Source organism: Pelodiscus sinensis, chromosome 28, assembly GCF_049634645.1.
Source record: "Pelodiscus sinensis isolate JC-2024 chromosome 28, ASM4963464v1, whole genome shotgun sequence".
NCBI classification, from domain to species: Eukaryota; Metazoa; Chordata; order Testudines; family Trionychidae; genus Pelodiscus; species Pelodiscus sinensis.
The window spans coordinates 8,994,472-9,008,173 of NC_134738.1; the positions used below are offsets into that span (position 1 = coordinate 8,994,472).

The 13,702-nt window shown below is 41.3% G+C and overlaps 1 protein-coding gene across 2 annotated transcripts in view; it reads left to right on the plus strand.

Moving 5' to 3' along the window:
• The first annotated feature begins 1,086 nt into the window (after window positions 1-1,086).
• The window catches only part of EBF2 (EBF transcription factor 2), a 213,612-nt gene continuing 200,996 nt past the window's right edge, over window positions 1,087-13,702 (plus strand). For both annotated transcript variants that reach the window (XM_006114184.4, XM_014569061.3), the window contains exons 1-6: window positions 1,087-1,683; window positions 3,993-4,149; window positions 5,183-5,246; window positions 5,584-5,639; window positions 5,968-6,041; window positions 13,628-13,696. In XM_006114184.4, coding sequence (XP_006114246.1) covers window positions 1,553-1,683; window positions 3,993-4,149; window positions 5,183-5,246; window positions 5,584-5,639; window positions 5,968-6,041; window positions 13,628-13,696 — 551 coding nt within the window. In that variant the 5' untranslated portion in view covers window positions 1,087-1,552. The remainder of the gene's footprint in view (window positions 1,684-3,992; window positions 4,150-5,182; window positions 5,247-5,583; window positions 5,640-5,967; window positions 6,042-13,627; window positions 13,697-13,702) is intronic.

Below are 13,702 nucleotides of genomic sequence, written 5' to 3' on the forward strand. Positions count from 1 at the left end.
TGCTTTTTTTCGGATGAAAAGATTTAAATGTATTTTTTAAGATAAACTCTTTTATACTAATTATTCAAAACGTAGTCGAAAGCCAGGCACTTAAGCTAGGCTTTGGATTGAAAAGAAATTTTGTTTCTCCCCCAACCCTAAAGCAGGTTAAAGAGGGGTCTCTAAATAATGAGGAAAGAAAATCCAGGCGCTGTCCCTTTAACTACGGAACATCTGATTCCTTCATCTGGCAGATGGTCTTTGAGCACAGATTTGCATTCATTGTCTTGAAATCTGTTTTCGCGTTGGTGTTATATAGATTTCAGGGACAGATCTATGCACAGATCAGAACACAAAAGGGCCACGAAGAAAATAACACCAAGCCAGAATGATTTTTTTTTTAAGTAGGAAAACCCCTCCTGAAAATAGCGGTCTCCTTTCAGCGGTGACCATTTTTTTTTTTGCTTAGAGGGAACGAAATAAAAAGTTTTAAGGGCAGCTTTCAGAGCCCTTGTGTAGTGTGAAGTTGTGGGTGCGTTTTATGGGTTGGAAATGTATGGAGCTCCTTCTCCCTCGCGGATGTGCGCACAATCTGTTATTTGACGCCTATAAAGAGCCCCCTATCTTGCCCCCAGAGCCTAGGTGGGTTGGAATGGATCCTGTTTAGTTTTCGCTGAGAATTTGTCTAACAGCGCTCCTAAAGTCAGAGCACGATACATTTCAGGTGTTAAAAAAAAGATATTTGTTTATTTGCTTTGTTTGACAAAACTCATTGAAATCTGACGGCAGCAGCACTTACTAAACAGCCCCTGGAACAATTTCTTGAAAAGTACCTTAAGTGGCTACCATCTGAGGTTAACAAACTGCAAGGGAAGGATGTTGGTAAGCAACTTATTTAACAATCAGAAAAGTCTGATTACTGTTGCATTTCTACCCTCTCCCCCTCTCCTATTGGCAATTGTTGGGTAGCCAGGAGCGGAGGTTAGTGTATCTCTGCTCTAGAATTGTCGGCAATCCTCCAATCGGGTGCGTCTATGCAAATACCACCCCCCTAATATGGAACTATGCCCCGCCCCCTTCCTAGTATGTTTTCTCCTATTGCTGTAACCCATTGATGGTGACTAGCTTGGAGAAGTATCCGGACTTCCTCAGTCCAGTGTGTAATCAGACTCTTTAGCTCCTTTTCTTCCTTTCTTTCACGTTTTATCCCGATTCTTTTTTTTTTTTTTGGATTAAGCAGCAACCAGCCCTCTTCCCTGTGTCTTTGAGAAACAGGTGACGCTGGTTACCAGCGGGTAGTTTTTGGATGCCCTCTCCTCTCCGGCTTTGAAGGATGATAGTCCCGGGCGAGCCTGCATGACTTTCCTTTGCAAAAAGGGGGGAAAAAAACTTTGCGTGTGTGGAAGACGTTTAACAACTCGCGTAGCATTTCAGAGCAGAAGAAGTGGGTTTTAAAGCGGAACTTTGCCACTGTCTGGGGATTGGTGTGTGTGCTAATTTCGAAGGCTGCTGCTGCTGCTGCTGTTTTCCCCCCTCCCCAAGAAACTGTCGTCAGTTGGAATAGACTTCTTAAATGTTTGGGATTCAAGACACTTTAGGAAGAGGACCGATTCTGAAAGATAAATCTCTAGCCTCTGAAATGGATTCCGTCAGGTCCTGGGTCAGAAACGTTGGGGTTGTGGATGCAAACGTAGCGGCGCAAAGGTAAATCCCAGCGACTTGTGTTTTCCCCCTTTTGAAACCTCCCTTTCCTCCCGCTGTTGTGCAGACTCGCGACTGAATTGATTTCCCTCCCCTCCTCCCCCACAGCCAGTGGAAATCCAAGAGGGCAAAGCGCTAGCTAGGGACAAGCACACACAGCAGAGGAAGTCGGAGCGAGGAGAATTTTTTCCCCCTGCCTGCTTCGGGGAGGGGAAGGGAGGCACGCAGAGCCCTGCGAGCGAATAGTGACCGTTCGGAGGCTTGTATGCCCGAAGGGGGATGCTGTTCAGCGCCACCTTCATTGCACGGTTCAAAATCAGCTGACTTTCCTTGGTCCCAGGGCGTGCTTTGTACCGCTAACGCCACCGTCCTTCCCTCCTAGCCCCTCGACCCACTCAGGCTAGATCCACGGGAGGAGGCAGAAAGCGAGCCCAGCTCGGGTTTGAGCCAGGGGGGAGAAGGGCAGAGACCGGGATCTAGCAGCTGGGAATGATCTATGCAGAGTCCTTGATCCTACTTTACTAACTGTTTAGTAACAGCGCCGTTTAGACCGCAGGGAACTTAAAACCGGGCCGGCTGCAAAAGAAGACGCATTTTTGCTTCAATTTGGGGTCCCTAATCTTGATTGCCAATAGACAAACCCGGGTGCCACGTTCTCTTCGCTGTCGACCTCCTCTCCTTGCTATCTTCTCTCCAGTGGCTCTTTTTTTTTACGGAGGGGAGAGCGAATCAGACCCCCTTCCCTAAATAAAATGTGTGCCCCATTCTGCAGGTATCTCTTTAGAACGCCTTCGGGCACACACGTATGGGACAGGGCTGGATCGACCCGAAAAGAAAGTTGAGGACAACTTGAGGGTCAGGCAATCAGCTTTGCACACAGCTCCTCTGGTTTAGGAGCTAATATACAAATCGGAGACAGACCTCTATGCCCCCAGTCAGATCAATCTGGTCTCTATGGAAGATCTTCCAAGCAGCACCAGAGAAGATATTAAAGGGGGGGGGGATTATTTTATAAACAATGAATGTTGGTAGATGGTTTAATTTAGATGGAGGGGAATAAAAATACTTTTCAACATTCTTGGGAGGGAAACCGAAAGTAAAACAAATGTTATAAGCGTTGTAAGAAATCGCCAATTCACCGGAGCTCATAGATCGGTGTTCGCATTGGGACATCGCTAACCATCCTAGATGTCTTGTAAAAAGCCAGCGCTTCTTAAATTCAAGATGATGAAAAAAAATCAAATTATTAAACTGGCCGGGGACCTGTCCAATTGGACATTGTACCTGTCCAATTGGAAATGGAAATAAGGGGGTTGCTGGAGGATATTGGTAGCTTTCCAGAGAGACAAATAAATACTTTTCTCAAATATGTGAAGCAATAATATTGGATGAGCTGATTTCAGGAAAGTAAGAGTTCACAAAGATGCTATCTATGGGAACCCTATACACCTATGTGTCTTCTCTGCGCTCCATACAAATCCAACAAAAGAAAAGAGGTGGAACCAATTCTGCTAAAAAACCCGAACCCTGAGATTTAGAATTTCTTTTGCATGAAGTGGTTCTGAATAAATCAAACTTTGTAAATCCGTGTAAGAAATCACCCTACGCAGAACGTGTTACAGAAAGCATGCCTTCTGTGTTTAAATGACATGTATGTAATCCGCCAAACCGCGCTGAGAAGACGCACAAGTTGATTCAAGTGGATCAGTGACTATACAAATACAAATGTGTTAGAAACTTCGCTGCTAAGGGAAGTAGACACACTTCTTGAAACCAGTTGCCTTTCCTTCCCCCTCAGTACAGACACCTACTTGGGGAAAGATTTTAAGATCATTTGACCTGGGCTAAAGGAAAAGTGAACTCAGCTGGAAATGTATCGTTTTCAGAACCTTTAGCTTATTATATTACACATGCACACACACACGCCTTGTGTTGTACCCAAAGAATGAGTTAGGAATCAAGGCATTAGGAGGGAAAATGTTAATAATCCATAATAAAGTTTTCAAACTCTCACATTTGGGAGAATAAAGTTCTTCATGTAGCTGCTAGCAAATTCAAGCATGCTCCATTTTAATTGTATTTAATTTTTTTAATCGAAAGTGATGCGAGCGCACAAATTGTGGCGAGGAAAGTAACAAAATCAAAGTCATTAGTAACAATTGGCTGTTAATAACCCCGTGCGCCACAAAGACGGGAGAATCCTTTCCCCTCTCTCTAATAATTTTCTGCGCTTATTTTTTTATTACTATGCAACCTTTTAATTCGTCTGTTTCTCTCCCCTCCTTCCCCAATTCCATCTGTTTCTTCCACAGCGGAGTAGCTTTGTCCAGAGCCCACTTTGAAAAGCAACCACCTTCCAACTTGAGGAAATCCAATTTCTTTCATTTTGTCCTGGCTCTCTACGACAGGCAGGGGCAGCCGGTGGAAATAGAGAGGACAGCTTTTGTGGACTTCGTAGAAAATGATAAAGTAAGACTCGCCTATCTGGGGTGTTTTTTTTCTGTCTTCCTTTCCCAAATTCACCGTCGGCGCCCCCTAACTCCGCCACTCGGCTCACCCCTTTTAGAACCTGGCCTTGTAAAGTCCTGTCATTCTCCGCCATTCTTTCCGTACCTAAATAATAACACTTAGTCGTGTGTTCATGGACGTATCAGCAAGGCAACCCAGGCCCCTGTTCTCAACATTCTCTCTTCCTTCCCTGTTATTAACAAGGCTTGTCAATTTCTGCCGCCCCGAGAAATACAAGTGGCATTTCATACAGCCACTTAAAACAAAATAGAATAAAATAACGCAGGGGGTCCAATACATTCAATTTTTGCATACGCCAGATCGTCCAGGTTTTACGAGTGCTCTCAGCGACCTGGAAGGGCGAGCTGTGATTTGTCATATTATCCGCTAAGCCTGATCTTTTGAGGCTCCAAAGTCACTGACTGGGCTTCGGAAACATTTGCTCTTGAGTTTTAAAGATCCAGGTATTAAGCTGTTAGAAACCTTCCTTTCCTCCAAACTATGCCTGGTGTTAGTTTAGTGACGGAGAAGGGTTTTTAATTATGAAGGACGACATGAATTATGGTCTTCTGATAAATTACAGTCCCAGAAATGTCCTGGAAACACCACCTTCAGGAAATAAATACAGCGACTTTTTGTAAAACGACTTCATTCTTTTGCGCGTACAATTGGGTTAAAAACAAACAAGCACGTGCCCTCGTCGGTCTGCCCAGAAGCTTGCTTCGCATTTGCGAGTTCCCCCGCAAAGGGCAGAGCGTTGTAGGGAATCAGGTTGGGAGCTTTCGAGCAAGTGGAAAAGTTTCTGTAACTGCCACAGAAAGGGAAGTCTGTCCCGGGTCACGCGGAAGGTTAATTTCTCCCCGTCAGTGGACGGCCCCCCTCTTCCCCCAAGATCTTAATAAACTTTCTGGTCACAACCATTCATGGTTTGCAAGCGGGCTGCTTTTGTGCGGGCACCGCACCGAGCACATTTTGTTGACTCTTTTTTTTCCAGGAGCAGGGCAATGAAAAGACCAACAACGGCACACACTACAAACTTCAGCTCCTGTACAGCAATGGTAAGTCACCTACGAAAGGCAGCGGGCCAGGGGCGCAGGGGATGGGAGCGAAGAAGCCGCGATAAAGTTTTAGAGAGCGCAGAGATAAAATACAGGGAAAGTTCCTCCCTCCCCCCGCCTGTCTCGTTCAGAAGCCGAAATCCCCACACGGGTAGCCGCTTTTCCGGGCTGGCCAGCCTTTAGTAAGCCCGGGATTTGAAGACCAGCAGCCTTAAACGTGAAGCGATGCTTGATAGGAGTAAAAAGAAAATGGAGAAGTTACAGAGTGGCGTAGATAAGTAGGAGCTTCAATCTCTGTAACGCCTGGATTTCCTGTGTCTTCCCATTGTCTCCTTAGGTGTCAGAACTGAACAAGATCTGTTTGTCAGGCTCATCGATTCAGTTACTAAACAGGTGAGCTGAGCCCGGCTTTGTGTTGCACAATCTCCGCTTCTTCATTCCCTTTTCACTCCGCGCATTGTCCAACCCCGAATTATTTCCCCCTTCCGAGTGTCTGATTTTGCGCCTTAATTTCCAGTGCATCTGGAAAACAATACTCTTCCTTCCCCCAGTGATCCTGGGATGTTAACAATCTTGAAGTGACACTGGGTTACATGCATGTCTCCTATCTTGTGCAAAAAAGACTGTGCAAGACTGTTTTGCACTTTTAAAAACCTGAATATTACAAGAAACAGACAAACCCCCAAACCCCTTCACCTACTAATGTCCCTGTTTTTCATAGCCCATCACTTATGAAGGACAGAACAAGAATCCAGAAATGTGCAGAGTTCTGCTTACTCACGAAGTCATGTGCAGGTAAGAGCATTTTATTATTGGTGCAATAGGATGTATTCCGTTCATAATAGTAAACTTGCTTCCCAAGGTGCTAAAAGTGGTTTTCCATATAAGTTGTAGATATGATCAGTTTTGTTTTTGTGGTGGGGACCCTCTTCTAAGAGAAGAATTTCTCTTTGCATGCGTACAATGTTTGGTTTGGGTTCCATGCCAACTTATTTAGTACTACAGATCTGGAAATCCTTCCTGAGTGAACTGCAGTAGTTTGCTCTATTTTGCACTGAGTATGGACAACAAAATGAAAGGGCCCATAATTCCCAATTTTGTATTTCTGTAAGCTTTTCCCAAGGTGCCTTTCTAAAAGGTTCCTATCAATTTCCAGAGTCTGCCTGAAAATTAGAAAGAGTTCTTGATTTATATTTTTCCAGGTTACATGCTTTCATATTATCAATTAATTGAATATAATTAATGCCCTTTAGTTCTGTCCCAAAAAATCTATCTTTGACATATTTTTTTGTCACAAGCAACGCTTATGGAACTTCTATTTTAGTAAAATAGACAGAAATTACAGATGTTAAAATTACATTTTAAAGGATATTTTTAATAGCATTTGTGGATGTCTTTAGGTACATGTGTCTTATGTATGTACATCTTGCTTCCAGTGCAACTGATTATTTTGTCCTGCTCAAGTGATTACTATTTTTGATACATCTCATAATGCAAACAATCAAAGGCCTTATATTAAAATGTGTTAAATTGTGCACAGAATGCTCTTTCATCAAATGAAAGGCAAACCAAACTTTGTCCTTTATTAAACACATTTGATATTTATTGTATTAGTATTTTTTTTTTAAAAAGCTCTTGGATCGAATGTTACTTGTCAGGATCACTGGAACAATTTTTATAGTGGGGGTGCTGTGATCCTTTGAATCAAACTGTAAATTATGTATATTAATGGGAACTACTTCATGCCCCCCCTTCCATCCGTAGTTCCAGCACCTAGGCGGCATGTTTTAGAAAGCACATTGCACTAATAAGTTTAAATATTGCCTTCTAAGTTCATGACATAGTAAAAGCAATTGAATAGAATAGACTTTTTTGTTGAGGTGGAAGTAGTATTCACATTTTTCAAAAGGTAACGGAATAATTGGTGTACCTGGAAAAAGTGCAATAAGGGTGAAGTATGCAAAACGGTGTGTGTGTGTGCGTTTGAGTTCATGCATGCAAAACTTAGCTTTTGTATGTCACCCTCATGAACTGAGTAACTGTGTACTGTGTACTGTTTGTTACTTCTGAACATTGGAAATAGTACTTGCATAGACATGTGTGTTTGTATGTGTGATACTCAATGTGTCTTTTGTGTCCTTACGTAACAAGCAATTTACTCTGCCTATGTGTATATTAAAGAAGAGTGAAGTGGGGCATATTTTTTGGTTTCTCCAAAATTTACATATTTATTTTAATATATATGCTATTCCCTGTTTCTGAAAGGCTTGACTTATCCATACTTAGATAATCATTGGAGAAGCAAAATCGCTGGATTTCTATACACTAGGGTCTCTATTTGAAATAATAAAATGACAGCTAGTGTAATCCAGTTCTTTTTCACTCCTGCTGAATGGACAGTGGATCTATATTAAGAGCATTTTTTCCACTCTCCTTTCTTACAAAGAAAATGGGCCGATCTTTCCTTTGACAATAATCAACATTTTAAAAGTACTAAGTAAACTCTCTGATAAGCCTTTGTCTACTGGGCTTGGGTTGATGCCTGTAAATATATTCCATGCTTGATTTAAGGTAATGTTCTACAAATGTAAACCATTATTCAGTTTGTACTAAACTCCTGCTTGATAGATTAGCCAAGGAAGAATTACAATTCAGGGCTGTCCTTTCCATGTAATGCACAGATTAGTGAACCAAATCAAAAGCTCTGTGTAACCTAATCAAGACATTTGATTTTAAATGTCTTGTTCACAGAGATACTTTTAAAACAGGATGCTGCCTATTTTGAAAAGACATTGTACCATCATTTTGAATAATAGCAGGGGAATGACTCCCGCTCGAGTTAAACTTGACATTTTTTTAAACACAATAATCAAGTCCTCCTCACTCTATGCTGCTTAAGTGGCAGCATCAATTTTTAAAGACCCTACTTTAGTTTACATTAGTAACAGTGTGTAAAAAATTAATGTTCTGTGCCCATTCTGAGGTCCAAATTGATGCCCATTGTGTGTTGTGGGTTTTTTTTTTAATTATAGGGTCTGTTTTCTTTTTCCTTGTTAGCTACAGGTAAATACGCTTTTGATCTTTTGATTTGAATTTGTCATATAAAATCACTCAGATATTCATGCCGTATACAGACAAGTGCATCCGAAACCCCCTGCATCTTCTAGTCAGACAGTGACAGATGTATCCTTAGCAGGAAAGTTGTCTAAATATTGATGTGGATGCAACAATCTGTCATATCAATTGAAAGTTTAAAATCTCAGCTCCCCTCCTCCCCCCCAATAAATTAGTGTATTTTGTTAGAGCTTTATTTATTGAACTATTTATGTTTGAAAAGTTTTAGCAATAGGGTTTTTATGCATTTGAGGCATGGCAGCGTAAGGGCAACTGTCCATATGGGCGAGGGTTATCTGAAATATACGGTAGCTTTTTCTTTGAATGATAGGAAATGGAATAACTCTTTGTCGTCATCTTGTTCTAGCAATTATCAACTAAGAGAAAACTAGTTGTTATGCTGCCGCCAGCAGACGGCAATGCCCTCAGTGCTCAGAGGGTTAAAAGGTATTATAATTTGAACAGTAGTCTCAGGGCCTACAGCTGGCTAATAACAGAGTTGTATTGAGTGCAAGTAAGCCCCACAGCTGTGACTTTCGCCACAAGGCTCAGACTAGACAGGAGCTCTAATCAGCTGGGCCAGGCGGCCACTGGGGCCTGTGTCTTTATCGTCCAGATGGTGTGAATTTAGACACTTTTGTTATGCAATTGCAGGGAGGAGTTGGGGAGAAGAAAACAAAACAAAGGCCACCATGCTGTGAGCTTATTTGAGTTTGAAATTAGAGACAGATTTTTGTTTTTTGCCTTTTTTTTTAAAAAGTTGAGGGCTGAATTTTAAGTCCATTTTAGTTGGGCTGGCAGGGAGCATGGGGCGGGGGGGGGGGGGGGGAGAGGGAATGCATAAGCCTTTCTTTGATATGGGGCCCTATCCAGTTTCTAGGGGTGGCTTTGTTGGTCTTATTGGTTGTGGCTTTTTCGTCAGTGTAGTTCATATTGCAAGATTTACTGTATCCTGTGTGGATCTGTTAGAGAGCTCAAAGTGCAGTAAGAATTTATTTCTGTGCCCATAAGAAGTCTTCAGCCCTGATCCTACAAATTTATGCAAGTGAGTAATTCTACTGGGACCAAAGGAATGACATGCGTATATAAAGTTACTCAGGTGCTTAAGTATTAGCAGGATCAGGGTCCTAATATTCACTTAAATCAACGTAACGGGCCCCATACTGAAGTCAGTTAGATTTTTACCATTGATTTATCTGGGAGAAGGGTCAGCCCAGTAAAGAACAAGTATTATATAACAAGCCAGTCGGAAGCTTGTCAGTTTTTTTAAATGCCACAGTGATAGGTCATTTGAAATATGTTGGATGGGGGTGAGGAGGACTGAAGATTCAAGATGGACTTTATCAGAAACTTTTGACGGGCATAATCTCACATTTTGGAAATAATTCAATCCACAACTTGGACTTGTTTTCTTATGGAAAGAGGTGGTGCTTTCAGGATAAAACATTTCATATGTTCTGGGGCTCAGAAAGTACAGAGGTGAGAGGAAATAGTTTAGTCATCTAACAAAATGTGCTACAGTGGAGGCAAACAATGAGAAAATGAATATTTACAAAGTGCTTGCACCTCCTCAGGTCAAACACATATTTTAGTAATATATAATACTTCCAAGCTCATAAATGTGGTAACAAAGTATGCAAACTAATTCTAACAATGAGATAGGTTCATACCAGGAAGCAGTTACGTTGCCTCCCAAATCCATGTAATATAATCTAAACAAATCTACAGTGTGATGACAACTTTTCCTGGAAGCATGTGTGGACAATGAGATTTGGTGTAGGTACTATGCTTTATGTTTGAGTGTTGTTGTGACGTTCTAATCCAAAGTGCCTGTGGATAGATAATCTGTATGAGTTATATGTCCATAGGGTGTCTTGCTGGTATTACTGCAAAGAAAGACAATGATTTTTTTGTTTCAGTTAGCAATAAAAAAACCCTGCACCAGTATAAAACTTTTTTAAAAACTAAGCTAAGACTTTTTTTGTTTGATAGTGGCAAACTGCATGCTACATTAAAAACAATCAGAGATTTGCTCCTCATTTAATCTCCAATTGGTCATAAAATGTGTGGCTTAAAATAGAAATCAACCCTCTACTCTTCTGAATGAGAGTGTTGTGTTAGGTTTTTTCTTTGGAAAATCTGAAATCTTCAACTTTCTTACAAAAGTAAGAAACTTGGTAGAAATGGCCATTGGGCAGTGAATCTTATGAAAGGTGCAATAAAAAAACTCCCCAAAAACAAACTGAAAATAACAATGAGTAGTCCTATAGCTCCTTAGGGTATATTTATACAACAACATTATTTAAAAATAACTAGCATTATTTTGAAATAACTTAGTCCGCATATACACAGCAGGCAGTTATTTTGAAATAATGTTGAAATACGGTCAAGCTGGAGGATTTCGTACTCTGACTCCTGCAACCCTCATTGTACACGGAGTAAGGGAAGTCTGAGGAAGAGTGCTTTATTTCGAAATAAGTGCTGAGTGTAGATGTTCCCAATTTCGAAATAAGCAATGCAATTGACATAGCTCAATGTGTGAAGCTTATTTTGAGTTAAACCCTGCTGTGTAAGTGAACCCTTAGGGTATGTCTACACTGCATCCCTAGTTCGAACTAGGGATGCAAATGGAGACAATCGAACTAGTTAATGAAGCGGGGATTTAAATATCCCGCGCTCCATTAACATGATCTCGCCGGCGCGCTAGTTTGAATCACAGCTGATTCGAACCAGGAAGTGCGCGCCGGGACGCGTTAGTTCGGACTAAAGCTCTTAGTCTGAACTAATGTTACTCCTCAAAAAATGTAGACATTGTAGACATACCCTTGGAGACTAACACGCACACACACACACACACACACACATATATCTATATCTATATCTATATCTATATCTATATCTATATCTATATCTATATCTATATCTATATCTATATCTAATCTTGAGCTTTTATGGGTACAACCCACTTCTTCAGATGAGTGCAGCAAAAGGGACAAACCCTAAATTTTGGGGTGTTTCTGTCCCTTTTGCTCCACTCATTTGAAGAGGGTTGTACCCATAAAAGCTCATGATACTGTATATATAAATATATATTTGTTAGTCTCTAAGGTGCTATGGGATCACTCGTTGATTTTTTTAAGTTTTTTTAAGTTACAGACTAACACAGCTACCCTTGTGAGACTCAGAAACAAAAGACAGAAATGGCAGCATTTGGGGGAGCTTTACTGAAAGTAATGGAACTCTGACAATTTATACGTGCCCCAGGGACTTTTTTTCTAAAAAAAAAATCTAGTGAATCCTTTATCTGAAAAGGAATGGACTTAATGAAAAACTGCAGGACTGAGGCAAAGGAATGTAAAAAGTGTCAAAATAGTTCACATTCGAACTGCTAACGAAAGAGATCTTCTTGTTGCATCCCCACCTTGCTGGGCCGTGTAAACTCACAAAGCCATGGAGTTCCTGCCACGCTACAACTTGCAGATGGAATGCACGGACTTGAAATGCTGAATAACTGGGAGGCGGGAAGTTTTATGTCCATGTTTATATTTTAAGCATTTTATATCTGAATATTATCGACTTCAAGAGCATTAATCCTTCATATTGCGTTGCCTTGGACTCACTCCTGCATTTTTATCTGTTTTTCCTCTGGTCAGGGCAATTCCCTGTGGAAAGGAGCTGAATTCAGGCTAACTAGGAATTTTGAAAATGCATTCAGCCCCCTCAAAACCACTGCACATAAAACTCAACCGTTTGGGCCCAATCCAGCTCACTCTTACTTTAGCGTAAATCCAAGTCACTTCATGAAAAGGCAACGGGACTCGTGGCTTGCTTTTATGCAGAAGCCGACTGTTGGGGCAGATGGGAATTTTGATACCGTGTGCTTAAATGTTCAGCAATTGTGGTGATAAATGTTGTTTCCCGCAGCCAGCTTCCTGGTTTTGTCAATTGGAACTTTGATTTACCACAGCATCAGGGTTCTCTTCACAGGTCTAACGGGCTTGCATGCTGCCGCTATATAGAGATAGAAATTTCTCCACTCCCTCCCAAATATGCGTCAAGTTGCCAGATCCTTAGTTGGCATAAATTGGTCTAGCCCCATTGAAATCAGTGAAGCGATATATGTCAGAGAAGGATCCTACGCTTGGTTTTTCAGACAGAATGGGCATGTACCATGATCTGGTGCCAAGCACCCTATCAATGCTGATGGCATTTAGAGTTAATAGTGCTCTGTTACCTCCCAGAGTAGCACTGCAGCTCTCTTGTAGCATATATAAAAGTCTCAGAGGATAGCCATGTTAGTCTGTAATTTTAAAGAAACGAGTAGTCCTGTAGCACTGTGGACACTTACAAAAATATATATTTAGTATCATGAGCTTTGAGGGGCAAAACCCACTTCCTCAGATGAGTGGGTTTTGCCTACGAAAGCTCATGATACTAAATATATATTTTTGTTAGTTTCTAAGGTGCTACCGGACTACTCATTGCTTCTTTGTAGAAGATATGTGTGCTGGTATATCTGTCTGCAAGCGTAGATGCACACACTCAGTATGCCTGTGTGTATATTTTAAATCAAGTCCCTCTGCAGTACTTTACTTATTGTATCCCTTTGGGGCAGGGACCTGGTTATTTTGCAAAGCCCCAGATACACCCATTGTATTGTACCTATAAAAGAGAACTTGTATGTTGGTACACTGAGTCCAGATTATATTGTACGTGCATCAGAAATAGGCCGAGACATGCAATTTCTAAGCTATCACATTGCTGGACACATTGTATAGCCTTTATATTACATTCCTAGTTATAAAGAAGGTTAATCATGTAGAATAAATGGTCAGTCATTTCTTACAGAGTCCAACATGTTGTTAGGTTGCTTTTAACCATGATTTGTCATCAACTGTGATGCCTTCTACTGGTGGGCTTATAACCATCTATCACACATGCTGCTCATGTCTATTACATGCTTACAACATCTGTTAAACATTAATAAATGGCGCCTTACTATCAAGTGTGACAATATTGCTTTCTCTTTTGGAGGAGATTTTCAAAGGAGACAAAAGGGAGCCAAGTGTTTAAATCCCTCTGACATTGAATGGGAGTTGGGGACCGTTCAGAGATCCCCAGTCCCCTTTTGAAAATCTCTGAATTTTCTGGATGCTACTTAAACCCTCCATTGCGCCCTTCAGTTCAGCTGAGCAAGGCTTAGAGTTCATTGCTTTGCCATGAATACTCACGGACATACTCTCATTTTGGTTTCCTCTCCTCTCCAGCCGATGCTGCGAAAAGAAAAGTTGTGGCAACAGAAACGAGACTCCCTCGGATCCTGTGATCATTGACAGGTAGGA